At 64.4% G+C, this 12131-nt stretch overlaps 1 protein-coding gene across 1 annotated transcript in view; it reads right to left on the bottom strand.

Annotated features, from left to right (window-relative positions):
• Window positions 1-4526: 4526 nt before the first annotated feature.
• ADCY1 (adenylate cyclase 1) overlaps window positions 4527-12131 on the bottom strand; it is a 101087-nt gene continuing 93482 nt past the window's right edge. Inside the window, exon 20 of the mRNA XM_038559246.1 lies at window positions 4527-12085. Within this exon, the coding sequence (XP_038415174.1) occupies window positions 11747-12085 (339 nt within the window). The 3' untranslated portion in view covers window positions 4527-11746. The remainder of the gene's footprint in view (window positions 12086-12131) is intronic.

The raw sequence follows: 12131 nt of genomic DNA, 5'->3' as shown, positions 1-12131 counted from the left end.
CCGGCAGGTGGCAGTGGGGGTGCCGAGAGCCCGAGGGCAGGGGTGGGCAGGGGGCGCAGCCTGCGGGGCCTGTGTCCCTTCCGCGGGTCTTCTCAGAGCTGCCCTTCCTCCCCCAGAGGGAGCGCGTGCGCCAGTGGGAGGCCCGCCAGCTTTGGGACATCGAGGAGGCCACTCAGCATGAGCTCACCCTCCAGGACGAGTGACCTCGGTGCCGGCCCAGAGGCGCCGTGTTCTGGAGCCCCCGCCGCGGCCTATAGGCTTGTTCAGCCTCTGTCCATCCGTCTGTCCATCTGCAAGCCCCAGCCCGTCCTCGGGGCTGGCCCAGGTCCCCCTTGGACCACCGTCCTCTTTACCTGGTGCCTCCTGAGTAGGGGCTCCCACTACTCAGACCCCACATGTGGCTCTGGGGGGCACCACCGGACAGCGGGACGGAGGGAACGGAGCCCACAGGGGATGTGGATGCCCACCACCCATCCCGGCGGCACCGGCCCCTGCCGCCTTCCCTGGTGTGACCCAGGGACAGGGTGACATATGTCGAAAGCAGGGAGCGTGGCGACCTCCTTGGCACATGGGCCGGTGCCGCCACCCCCCCCCCCCACCTCGCAGGGAGGGCAGGCCCAAGGCTCCACAGGAGGCGGCTCTGTGGCACGGGGGCGGGGGTGGGGTGACGAACCCAACCCCCTGCAGCTCGGGGCGCCTCGGCCCCACCCCTGGGCAGCGTTGGGGTCCCGCCCAAGGGCCGGAGGGGTCTGGACCCCTGGGCTGCGAAGAGGAGGAAGCGGGACGCCCAGGGCTCGCCACCCCAGGCCCGCCTGGCACAGACGTGTCGCGGGTCGCCGTGCACACCTAGGCTTTCACCTTACGAATGTGTTCACCCCCCACGGTATTTGGACACACTTGGTGGTTGGTTTTGTCTTTGTGTCCTGGCAACGGGAAGGAGAGCGCTGGGGCCGCCTCCCCTGGGTCGCCTCCAGGCCTGACAGGTGTGGCCCGACTCGCAGGGACAGGGACACAGCAGACACAGCGCTCAGCTGGGACAGTCGGGGGCACCCCGGAGCCTGGACCGGGCCCAGCAGGCGGGGTCGGGAACCCGGCTCTCCCTGCGGTGGTTCTGAGGTCTCCAACCTGGAAGGCCGGGTCCTCGCGGGGCGGGGCGAGGGCTGCGGTCACTGGGCGAGTCACCCTGAGGCCACCTGCGTGTGCTAAGCGCTTGGACGCTCCTGAGTGCCCTGGGTGGGTCCTTCCCATCTCCCCCTTGTCTCTGCTTCTTCCTTTGTTATGACAATTAACAGGATTGGGGAAACAGGTTTATTTTCCAAGCCACAGCAGCGGAAAGTCTGGCTGTAACTGCACACCACGCAATAAACCCTTCGGGGCTAACCCTTGCCCGCTTTAGTGTTGGGGTAATAACCCCCCGAGCGTCTGTGTCTGATGTGAAGGGATTCCGATGCGGAACCGAGTGGCTTTCTGGTCTTGCTTCGGTCCTTTGAGAGGTTCAGATGCAGAAAGAGGCCAGGGAGGAGGAAAGCAGGATGGAGGGACCTTGGGACGGGGCGGGGCCGGGGGGGGGCGGTTCCTGAGCTTGGAGCCCCAGGCACCCCGGGGGAGGGGTTCTGCTCCTCAGATGCTTTCCCAGGTGCTCCTGGGGCATTTCCTCCCCTGTACGATGGCTGGCGAAGCAGACTCTTGCATTTCTACAAAGGGGCCCAGTTAGTGCTGGAAATGCGACCTCACATGGCGTCTCCCCCCACAGCGTGGATCGGGGTGTGCTCCGGTCACGGGAGGCGTGGCCGGGAAGCCGCCGGAGGAAGGAGCAAGGACTGTGCCCGAGGTTGGGACGTGGTCCCCAGGGAGGGCATCCCGTCCGTGCCCACCACCTCTGCGACCCCTGCGTCCCCGGGCCCCGGGCCACCTGCAGACAGGAGGGCGCTCCGGAGGTGGGCGCTGCTGCTTGGGCCACGGGGTCTCCCCTGAAGCAGCCTGCTTTTCCCTCGGGCAGTTTCATATAACGGGAAAAGAGAACTGACCCCCTTCTAACTTAATCTTTATCTAAAGGACACATTTTTCCCCCTGAAATACGCTATTGACCCAGGGCGTCCGACGCTCACACAGCTTGTCACTGTGTCAGAACCCGGTTTGAGGGGCTGCCCGCGTTGGGTTCAGGTGACCTGGCTAAGGACATCTGGTTTGTAGACCACTCGCCACGGCAGTCTCAGCACCTGTTGTTTTAAGTTTCTTTTCGCTGCAAAACAAAGGCTCAAAACAGCCTGTGTTTGCCTTGGTTCTGGTGGCTCAGCTACGCCTCTGCCTGGGCTCCTGCAGGGGACGTGCAGCAGGTGCTCATGCGGTGCACCTGGGCACAAAGGGGGACCCCCAACTGCGTGTGGGGGTGCAGGACCCGGGGCCCCGTGCCTTCCCAGGTTCGCCCAGGTGTATGTGGCCGCCTCGGCTTGCAGCCGTGTAGGGTGGGACACAGACCGTCCGTGCTCCGGATCCCCTGCTCGAGGGCCGGCATGGGGTCCAGCGTGCCAGGTGGCAGCTGAGGGCACAAGCAGGGTCACAGCGTCCCCCACTCACAGGTTTGGGGGCTGCGGGCAGCTCCAGAATCGTGTCTTTTGTGCGAGCCTGCTCAGCACGAAGCATCTTATACTAATGTCTACCAATTCTGTTAGAACCCTACAGGCCACTGCGTAGGCTAAAGGGTCTTAGAGTTACAAGCTCCCTGCTAGCTAGCAGCCGGCGGGGCTCCTGGGTGCGGCATCCGAGTGGGCACTCGCTGCAGCTCTGCTAGCTGTGTAATATCCTTTAAAACATATACTAAAAAATAAATTAAAAATAATAAAACAAAACGCAAACCGCCCAGAAGGGGGACATAGTACCTCCGCGTTCTCACCACGTGCGTCCCTCACGGAGGCTCTGTGGATGTGAGTCTGCCTGTTCCCTGGCGGGTTGTAGCCCTTTCTCGGAGGATTCGATAAATGGCCTGTTTCTCCGGGGGGGGGGGGGGGGGGGGGGGGGGGGGTTATGCTCTTCATAAGGACTTTTTAAATTTCTCTACTTTGGGGCAGCCCCGGTGGCGCAGCAGTTTGGCGCCACCTGCAGCCTGGGGTGTGATCCTGGAGACCCAGGATCGAGTCCCACGTCGGGCTCCCTGCATAGAGCCTGCTTCTCCCTCTGCCTGTGTCTCTGCCTCTCTCTCTCTGTGTCTATGAATAAATAAATAAAATGCTTAAAAAAATAAATAAATTCCTCTACTTTGGATTGACTTTATTTGAACTTAGAGATACAACCAGAGGAGCCACGCGTTATGCTTGTGATGACTGATTTTATGTGTCAGCTTGGCTGGGCCACTGCACCCCCCTGTTTGGTCAAACGCCAGTCTAGATAGTCCCGATGTCATGCTGAAGGTACGGTTTTGATGCGATTGACGTGTACATGGACCCTGATTGAAGCAGATCAAGCTCCATCACGTGGTGGGCCGCGTCCAATCAATTGAAGGCCTTAAGAGAAAAGCCTGAGGTTCCGGCCCCCCCCCGCCCCAGAGGAGGAGGGATTTCTGCCTTCGGGCTGCCTTCGGGCTCCAGATGTCAGCCTCTCCCTGGGTCTCCATGTACCGCCTGCCCTGCAGACGGGACCTGCCAGCCCTGTGACGGGCCCTCATAGCTGTCACGTGCTCCTACCCCTCAGGATGGCGTGCACCCCATGATGTGTCTGCCGACCTCTGAGGGAAGATGCGGAGCAAGTGGGGGCTGGAAATTCGCCCCGGGTCTCGGGGTTGTCAGAGGAGGTGCCGCCCCGCCCGCCTTCCCTCCCTCCCTGCTGACGGGGCTGGGGCTAGGGCCCTATAGGGTGTGCCCAGCCTGGGCCATACTCTCGCTCTCGTGTTCTGCAGGGTCTGGCCCAGTCCCTCCCCAGGCAGGGAGACACCTGTCCCCTCCCATCTCCTCCCGTCCCCTCCCTTTCCCTCCTGTCCCCTCCCATCCCCAGCAGCTGGGGGGGGGGGGGTTGTCCCTGTACCAGTCCTGCTTCTCTTGCCTGCCATGTGGGGGTAGGAGGTGGCTTCCCCGGACATTGGGGGTGTCCCAGTGGGGTGGCCCGGCAAGTCCTTCCTGACACTGCGGTCCAGGGCCTCGCAGCCCCTCCCGAGCCTGGCCCCGACCTTGTCCTGACTGTGGCCCGACCTTGGCCCGTGGAACTTGGCTTTAGGGAACAGCCTGGCTCCACCTGCTGTCCCCCCACCGGCCCCTGCCATCCACCCTTGGTTTCATTCAACCAGGTTCCCTGCCCGGGAGGACACGGCTTGGTCTGAGGACGGCAGGCGGTACGAGTCACCCTCCCGGGGCCCTGGCTGGGAGCAGAGGCCTTCCCCCCACCCCCGCGGCCGGCGGTGGGTGCAGCAGCAGAGCCCGGCCAGGAGTCCCCCGCACCCACACGGGAGGGGCCCACAGTCTCCCGCAGGCAGGCGTGTCTTCCGCACCCTCCCCCCCTCCACCACCCCGTGGTGCTCGGTTAGGACGACCGCAGGGTTTAGTCAAGCAATTTTTTTTCCCTTTATTTTTGTTAAATAAGATTCCAGAAAGTATAGTGCAAACACTCGGTAGAAAAGTCGCAATTAAGAAATGTACATTCACGTTAACATTTCAGTCCGTTCACTGGTTCGTTAATAAAAATAGGACCAATTATTGGGTGACTTGTCTAGGTCGGACAATCTTGGAAAAGACTGGAAGGAACAGTGTGGGGTTGACATAAAAATAGACCCGTATTGATTATACAAATCTATTGAGAGAAGCCACCCGGTGACAGTGAGCTGCCATCATCTGACCCCGTCACCCGGGTCCATGTCTGGAGAGCTGTTCTCGAGCACTGGCGGGGAGCGTGTCCCCCGGCCCACCTGCCCCGCATCCCCGAGGGCTCGGCCACGCCCAGCCCAACACGGACGGTGCAGGGGCCCACCCGGCCTTTCACGGCGATCACCAAACTCCGGGGGGTGGGGGGGTGCTGGGGTTTACCTTCAGCGAGAATGGAAGCTACTCGAGGTGGTGGCGACCGTTACGTCATCTTCCTTGTGCAACACGGCCAGCGGTTGTGCCGTCGTGTGGCCAGCGGGCGGGGGCCCCAGGCTGTGCTGTGTCTCGGGGACGCTCTGCGGCCAGCCGGCAGATGGCCCGAGGCGGGCCTGTCCCTCCCTGCATGTGCATGCTGCGTGTTTACGTTCACGGTGGGCTTCACACACACGGGGTTTCACGGCATGCAATTCTGAGTGCGTGTGGTGTGCAAGCCCGTGGTTTGCACAGGGTGAAGGCAAGACCGCCCCCCGCCCCGGGACTGACACTCGGGAGTGTGGGCTCCTCGGTGTGTGCGAGAAGGGGGGGTGGGCTCCCTCGGGATTCCCGCCACTAGGGACGCTCCCCTGAGACGTGGGCTTCGTGCCCAGGGCCCGGGGGCTGCTGGTGGAGGCAGGAAACAAGTTCTGGCTGCTGGTGGGCCCGTGGCCCGCGCCATGAGGAGCGAGAGCCCACGGACACGGCGCTGCGAGTGGCTGCTCCGCAGACCGTCCGCACAGCACGTGCGGCGGCGAGCCCTGGAGGCCCCCCAGATCTCTCGGGCGGCTGGTCCTGGACGACCCCTCTGTTTAGACCTCAGCTCTCAGCAAACGAGGAGAGCTTCAGAGGTCCGAGCGGAAGAAGCCGAAGGAGCCAGTTTCCTACCAGCCTCCTCAATCCCCATCTTGCCTTCCCCACGTTCTCCGGAAAACCTGCCCTTGGCTGTCCCCCAACCCGCAGGAGGGGACACTGGCCACCCACCCGGGGCCCGGGGCCCGGGGCGTGAGGCACCGGATGGCTGCACCGCCAAGCGAGACAGAGCAGAGACAGCCAGCTGCACCCACAGCCTCCCGGGGCCCACGTGCCTCGGGCCTGGGACTTGGGGGCCACTGGGCTCCAGGTGTGCAGGGAAGCGTGTATGGTCTGGGGGCTCCTGGGGGCCCTCGTCGCCCTAGGTGATGCCAGAAGGCCCAGGCAACTGTCCTCCCTGCTGAAGGAGGCTCTGTGCTTTCTCAGGACAGACTGAGGCTGGAAAGTGGGACATGGTGGGGCTCCTGGGGCTGGCCTCCAGGGTCCTGGGGGGACCCACGGTTGGGGAGGCCGAGCCCGGGGCACACCCAGGGGTGGGCTGGGCGGCAAACCTCTCAGAACCAGCCTGCCAGGGGCCCCCCACTGCGGCGGGCCCCCGGGTGCAGACCATCACAACCAACGCAGGGTCGGCAAAGAGCCGCTGAGCACGGTGGAAACCAAGGCTTGGGACAGACAGGCCTGCCACTGTCCCTGCCCCGGGCATGGGTCCCGGCCCCGGCGCTGCGCTGTGGGGCTCGCTCAAGTCATGGCCTCTCTGGGCCTGAGGCCTCAGGACACCGCAGGGGCCGTGGGTGGTGACGGGTGCGCAGGGTGTGGGCGCTCTGTACATGGGTCTCAGTCACGGGGACCACGCGGGAATTCCAGAGGAGCCGCGTTTTCACTGCACATGCGGATGACCACTGGCCTTTCCTGCAGCTTTTGTGCGAACCTGCAGAACCCAGCGTGAGGCAGGGGCCACGCATAGATCTCATAAAGGACTAAAGGGCTGTTTCTAACCCGCCCCCCGCCAGTGGTGGTGACAGGTGGCTGCCCCCGCGGTCAGCACTGACGGCCAACGCGTGCTTCCGGACAACTGAGAACGTCACCCGAGGGGGCCCCTGTCCGTGGACGTCTGCACGGCAGAGGGACAGTGGACATGGCCTGGGGGCGGGGGCTCCAGCGTGGGCCAGGAGCAGCCGCGGGCAGGCCCAGGCTCCCTCCAGCCCTGCCTCGGGAATCCCCGCGCCCGTGCCCCCGGCCTCCCTGCCCAGCCTCCACAGGCACCAGAGGCCCAGGCAAAACCAAACTAAAAGCCGCTGCACGAAGGGGAGGTGACGCGCAGCGCCCGACACCCGGCGCCTCTGCGACGAACTGCACACGGACTCTGGGGGAAACATCCGGACAAGAGCCTTCGCTCCTCGCCGGGGCCGCTGCTGGGCCCGTGGCCACGTCCTGCCCTGGGCTCTCGGGCCGTCCCGCCGAATGCCCACCCAGGGCACTCTGCTCCCTGCACGCTCCCTCCATCTCGGGACACACAACTGCTTTTCACTTTGGTTACGCTAGACCGTGTGCACGTGTCCGCACATGCACCCTTGCACCCTTGCATATGCACACACACATGCATCCACACGCCAGATGCATACACGTGCACACCCGCCCACGTCCACACAGACAGGTGCACACCCACACGCATCCACATACACGCACACAGGTGCACACACAACACAAGCTCACACACACATGTCCACATAGACCATGTGCACACACATGCACACCCACACGCATCTACATGCACACAGGTGCGCACGCACACCCGCACACGTCCACACAGACCATGCATACACACACATGCATCCATACATGCACACAGGTGCACACGCGACACAAGCGTGCACGCACACCTGCACACGTCCACACATGCGCACACACATGCACACCCACACGCATCCACATACACGCAGAGGTGCACACGCAACACAAGCGCGCACACCCCCCCGCACACATCCACACACGTGCACACCCCCTGCATGCGTGCACACCTGCACACACACAAACGCACGTACACACATGCACATATACACGCGTGTGCGCACACACAGCTGTGAGTAAAGCATGTCTCCAGCAGAGCAGTTAGTTTATCTCTGTGAACAGAGCTGGCGGGGAACAGGTGGATTATAACTTTGAAGGAAATCACGAAACGCAGGTGTACGAGTCGTTACCACGAGGCTGTTAGTGAAGTCCAGTCCCAGAATGTGGCCTCTGCTATCAGGTTGACGTCAATGAACCGGCCGTGGCGGTGACCCACGTGCCCCGGCACCACAAGATCGGCGTCCAGCGTGTGCACACACGGGCTGGCTTACGGAGCTGAGGCGTCCCTGGGAGCACCCTGAGGGCAGGGGGGCCTGGGGCTGGGCACGCAGGGAGGAGCTAGGGGCCGCGGCCGGTTTGACGGCGCCCTGCCCCGCGCTGCCGGCCACACCAGGCCGCCCCGCCCACTCGGGCACCCTGGCACCCCTACGTTCTCACAGTCGTGGCTGCGAGGCCCCCACCGTCTTCGGTCACAGGGCCTGCCTGTGGCTCCTCCCCACCCACCATCATCATTCTCACAGAATCAGGGACCCCCCCCCCGCCCCCCAGGGGCCTGCCGGTCAGCAGCAGCCCCCCACCTCCTAGGTCCATCCTAGCAGAATCCCCGGCGGGGGCTTATGCACGAGGCTGAGCCACGCTGAGCCTTCCTGACCATCCACCCCTCGCCCTCCGGGACGGGGGGCCTCAGGCTGCCTGATTTCAACCCCCCAGCCTAAGACTCAGGAAGGCAAATGCAAACCCCAAGATACTGTGAAAAGAAAGGTCACATTTCCACGTGCCGGCCAGTCCCCCAGAGGGTGCTGGGCGCAGACTCCCCGCGTGAACCTACAGCTGGAGAGGCGGGGAGGCAGGATGTCCGAGCCTGGGGACGCGGCCGTCCGCTCCAGCTTCCGGCCGGCCACCGTTTGCCCCTCATTGATTTCACCAAACCAAACATTTTGAAATCCACTGCCTCTGAGAAGACTGATTTTTTGATTTTTTTTTTTTTTTGCTTTGTTAGTTTCGTCATGTTTTTAATTGAAGCCACTATAAAATTGGGTCAGGTCAGTTTCCGGGGTGACCTTCTACAGCGCTGACCGGAGCTAGCAGTGCTTAGAGGGCTGTTTGGTGCACGGCGGGCGTACGCCCCCTTCCCGACCACTGGGCGCCAGCAGGTGCACGTTCAGGAGGCAGCTCCCTCTCAGGCCCTGCCACACCGGGAGGGGCCGGCGGGACCCTGACTCAGGGAACTACAAGGACACACGCTGGAATGCACACGGGTCCGGGACAAATGCACAAGGCCGCTGGGACCCTTCCTCCTCGAGCCGCAGGACAGAGTGGGGGTTTCCTACCACTTCCAGGGTGCTGATGGGACGGGAGCACCGCAAGCCTATCGGGGGAAGCAGCATGTGGTGTCTCCGTCTGGGTCCTGTCCAGGCGCAGAGCCTGCACGCCAGGCAGGTTACCACGGAGGACGGGCGTCCTGGTCCCAAGGCACACCGCACCCCGCGGACACGTGGACATGGGGTTCAGAGGGTCACAGATGTGCACAGAGCTAGGCCTTCCTTGCCTCTCCCCTTCCTCGCCCCAAGGGTGACCCGAAGCACACCCCATGGAGGGAGGTGCCTGCGCGGGGTCTACAGGAGGAGCCGGGGCCCCCCGCAGCATGGCTGACCTCAGGCAAACCCCGTGCACATGGCTTGTGTTGGAATTAACGCATCTGCTTTGGACCAGGCTTGTCTCCACAGTTCAGTTAGTTATTGCTTCTAGTGACAGAAGGTGTCTGGAAGCCCTGGTGGCTCTGGAGTCTGCAAACCCGCAGGCTCCTGGCGCCTGGCCCGTGGGGGCTCACCCTGCAGGACGCAGACCCCAAGCAGCCCGGAAGGCCCCTGGAAGCGTCTGGAAGGTCGGAGCCGCCTCCTACTCTACTGAGGTTGGACATAAGCAGCACACTAGGGTGGCCGAGGGACATGCAGGCCCCCCCCAAAGTGCCGGGGCCTCCGCACGCTGGGATGTGGCCCCCTAGGAACGTCATACATCTGGGTGAAGCGTGCCATTTGCACGGGGGTCGGGCTGTTCTCAGTTTTGGTGGGAGTGAACAGGTGCCACTTGAAACAGTGCACTATTTACAGAGTGTCTTAAATCATTTAGACAGAACCCTACTCGACAGGCTAACGTCTGTCCGCAAACGCTGTACATGATCAAAAATAAATAAGGCAATATCATACAGTCTCATCACAAAGAAAGAGGAAGACGTCGTGCACCCGACCCCGAGGAACACTATAGCAGCTCCCGCGCCCTCGGGGTCGGCAGGGCCTGGACTGCTGATGACACAGGTGGAGGCTGGGGCCTCGCCACCATGGGAGGCTCCGGAGCTCCTGCTTCCATGGACCCCGGGTCCGGGCCCGGCGGGCAGGGCTGGGGGGCCGCTGAGAGTCTCACGGGCGTCCACGTGCTCCCGGTGTCTGCGGCATGTGTCTGCGGAGCCACCAGACCTCCCGTGGCTCGTGGCCAGGTCCCTGCACCTCTCAACAGCAACCTCATGCTCGGGCCGTCCTGACCACCCTGCCTCTGTGTCCACTTCGAGGGGACAGGTGGCCCCAGACGGCGCAGGACCCTGCGCCCAGCTGGAGACCCGTTGCCTCCATTCCACCTATAAAGTCACCCTTGCCACGTGACAGCACGTCCACGGGATGGGGGCCACGGTGCCGTCCACCGCCCCCCTGCGCTGCCCCGGCTGGAGGCTCGGCCACCACTAGCTGGCGGGCGCCGGGTCTCTGGGCCAGGTCCTCAGCCCTGCAGCCCGTGGGCCACATGCTCACAGGACTCCTGAGATGACTCGGTTTCCTCTGGAGGACTCACGCCAGGTCACTAAAGGCTGTGGGGGGCGTTGGCTGGGCCGCGGAGTCCTTCCCAGTGTGGTCACGGCCGTCGCTGGCCCAGCGCAGAGCCGTCTAACCCACCCGCTTCCGTCCTGAGTCCCATACCGCTGGCCTGTCCACGCACCCCCGGCGGCCGGCCGAGCTGGCTGCCCTGCAGAAGCCCCCGCCTGGCAACACGGGCCCCCGGGGAGGATGGCACGCCTCCCGGGCCCACGCGGGAGCAGCCCAGGGCCATCCTGGGGGCTCAACCAGAGCGAGCCCAGCCCTCCCTGGGGGCCACGCTGCCGTCCTCCCTGGGTCGGGGTCTACGGCCTGTCCTCCCCGTCCTTCCCCATGCCGGCCACCGCCCTGAGGCCCTAGCAGCACATCCCTGGGTCTGCACCTGTCGCACAGGAGGCCCCCGGAGCTCCCAGAGTCACCTGCGGCGCGCCCCCTGCAGACGCAGCCCCAAACTCACTCTGGAATCTTCTGCCCTGGGGAAGCCCTCTCTCGGGCATGAGGTTCGCTTGCGTCAATCCACGCGGGCGTGCGCTGTTGTGAGAAGAGCAGGGGCCCGAGAGGCCGAGCGGGACAAGGATGGTGGCACTGCCCGCCGTTCCTCCCCCAGCGAGGGGGGCCAGGGTCTGCGGGGCCGATGCCATCGGGGGTCGAGGGCAACGCAGAACGGCGGGCAGAGCAGGATGCTGGTCGTGACACGGAGGCGCGGCTTGGGACCCCAAGAATTCCAGAAGACCTGCCTCTGGCTCTCAGCAAACACGGGTCCCGAAGGAGGCCGGCGCCCCCGTCTGTGCAGCGGGGCTTCTCTGTTCCCACCGAGTCGCTCGTCACAGAGCCAGCCCCCCGCCCCCGGCTGCCGCAGGCCACACGCAGGCCTTGCTCCCGCTCTCCCGGCCACGGCTCCACGGCTCGGCGGAACCGAAGCCAGCAGCTGCAAAGGATGTTCTCAGGGTCTCAACGTCAGACGCCGAGCCAACCCCACGGAAGACAGGACCGAGCCGGCACGGTCCCCTGAAAGCCTCAGCATCCAGGCGGGCAGGGCTCCCCCTCGCCCGTCACTGCCCGGCTGCTTCGGGTCACGCCCGGGCGGCACCCCTTCTGCGGCCCAGCGTGGCCCCTGGCCCTGCTCCGTGGGCCGGGCTGGTCCCTGCTGGAGCGCCTCAGCCCCAGCAGCCGGCGTGGGTTCCGCTAAGCCTCCTTCCCCGCTGCTCTGGGGGGCAGGTGCTGGCCGTGGGGGCATGGGGGAAGCCCCGAGCCCTGCAGAGCCCCCAGCCCAGCTCGGACCGGGAGGCCGGCCATGGGGGCCACTGGGGGCGGGCCCGTGGCCAGTCTGGCCTGGAGGCCGGCTCGCCCGTAAGCGCACATCTTCCGCTCTGCGCCCAAGGACCTGGCCTGGGAGCCGTTCCCATCAGTCCGGCCTTCCAGGAAGTACGTAAGCATCTCGCCCTTGCCTTTCACGCTGACCTTCCCGCGGCACACGAAGCGGTACGTGCCCCTTCGCAGCAGCCGGTGAACCTCCTCCGTCACCTGCAGCAGAGGAAAGCAAGCGAGCGTCCCCCGGGGTCAGCAGGGG

This window comes from Canis lupus, chromosome 16, assembly GCF_011100685.1.
Source record: "Canis lupus familiaris isolate Mischka breed German Shepherd chromosome 16, alternate assembly UU_Cfam_GSD_1.0, whole genome shotgun sequence".
In the NCBI taxonomy this organism is placed as follows: domain Eukaryota; kingdom Metazoa; phylum Chordata; class Mammalia; order Carnivora; family Canidae; genus Canis; species Canis lupus.
The sequence above is the reverse complement of the archived record's forward strand: the minus strand, read 5'-3'. Positions and strand labels throughout refer to the sequence as shown.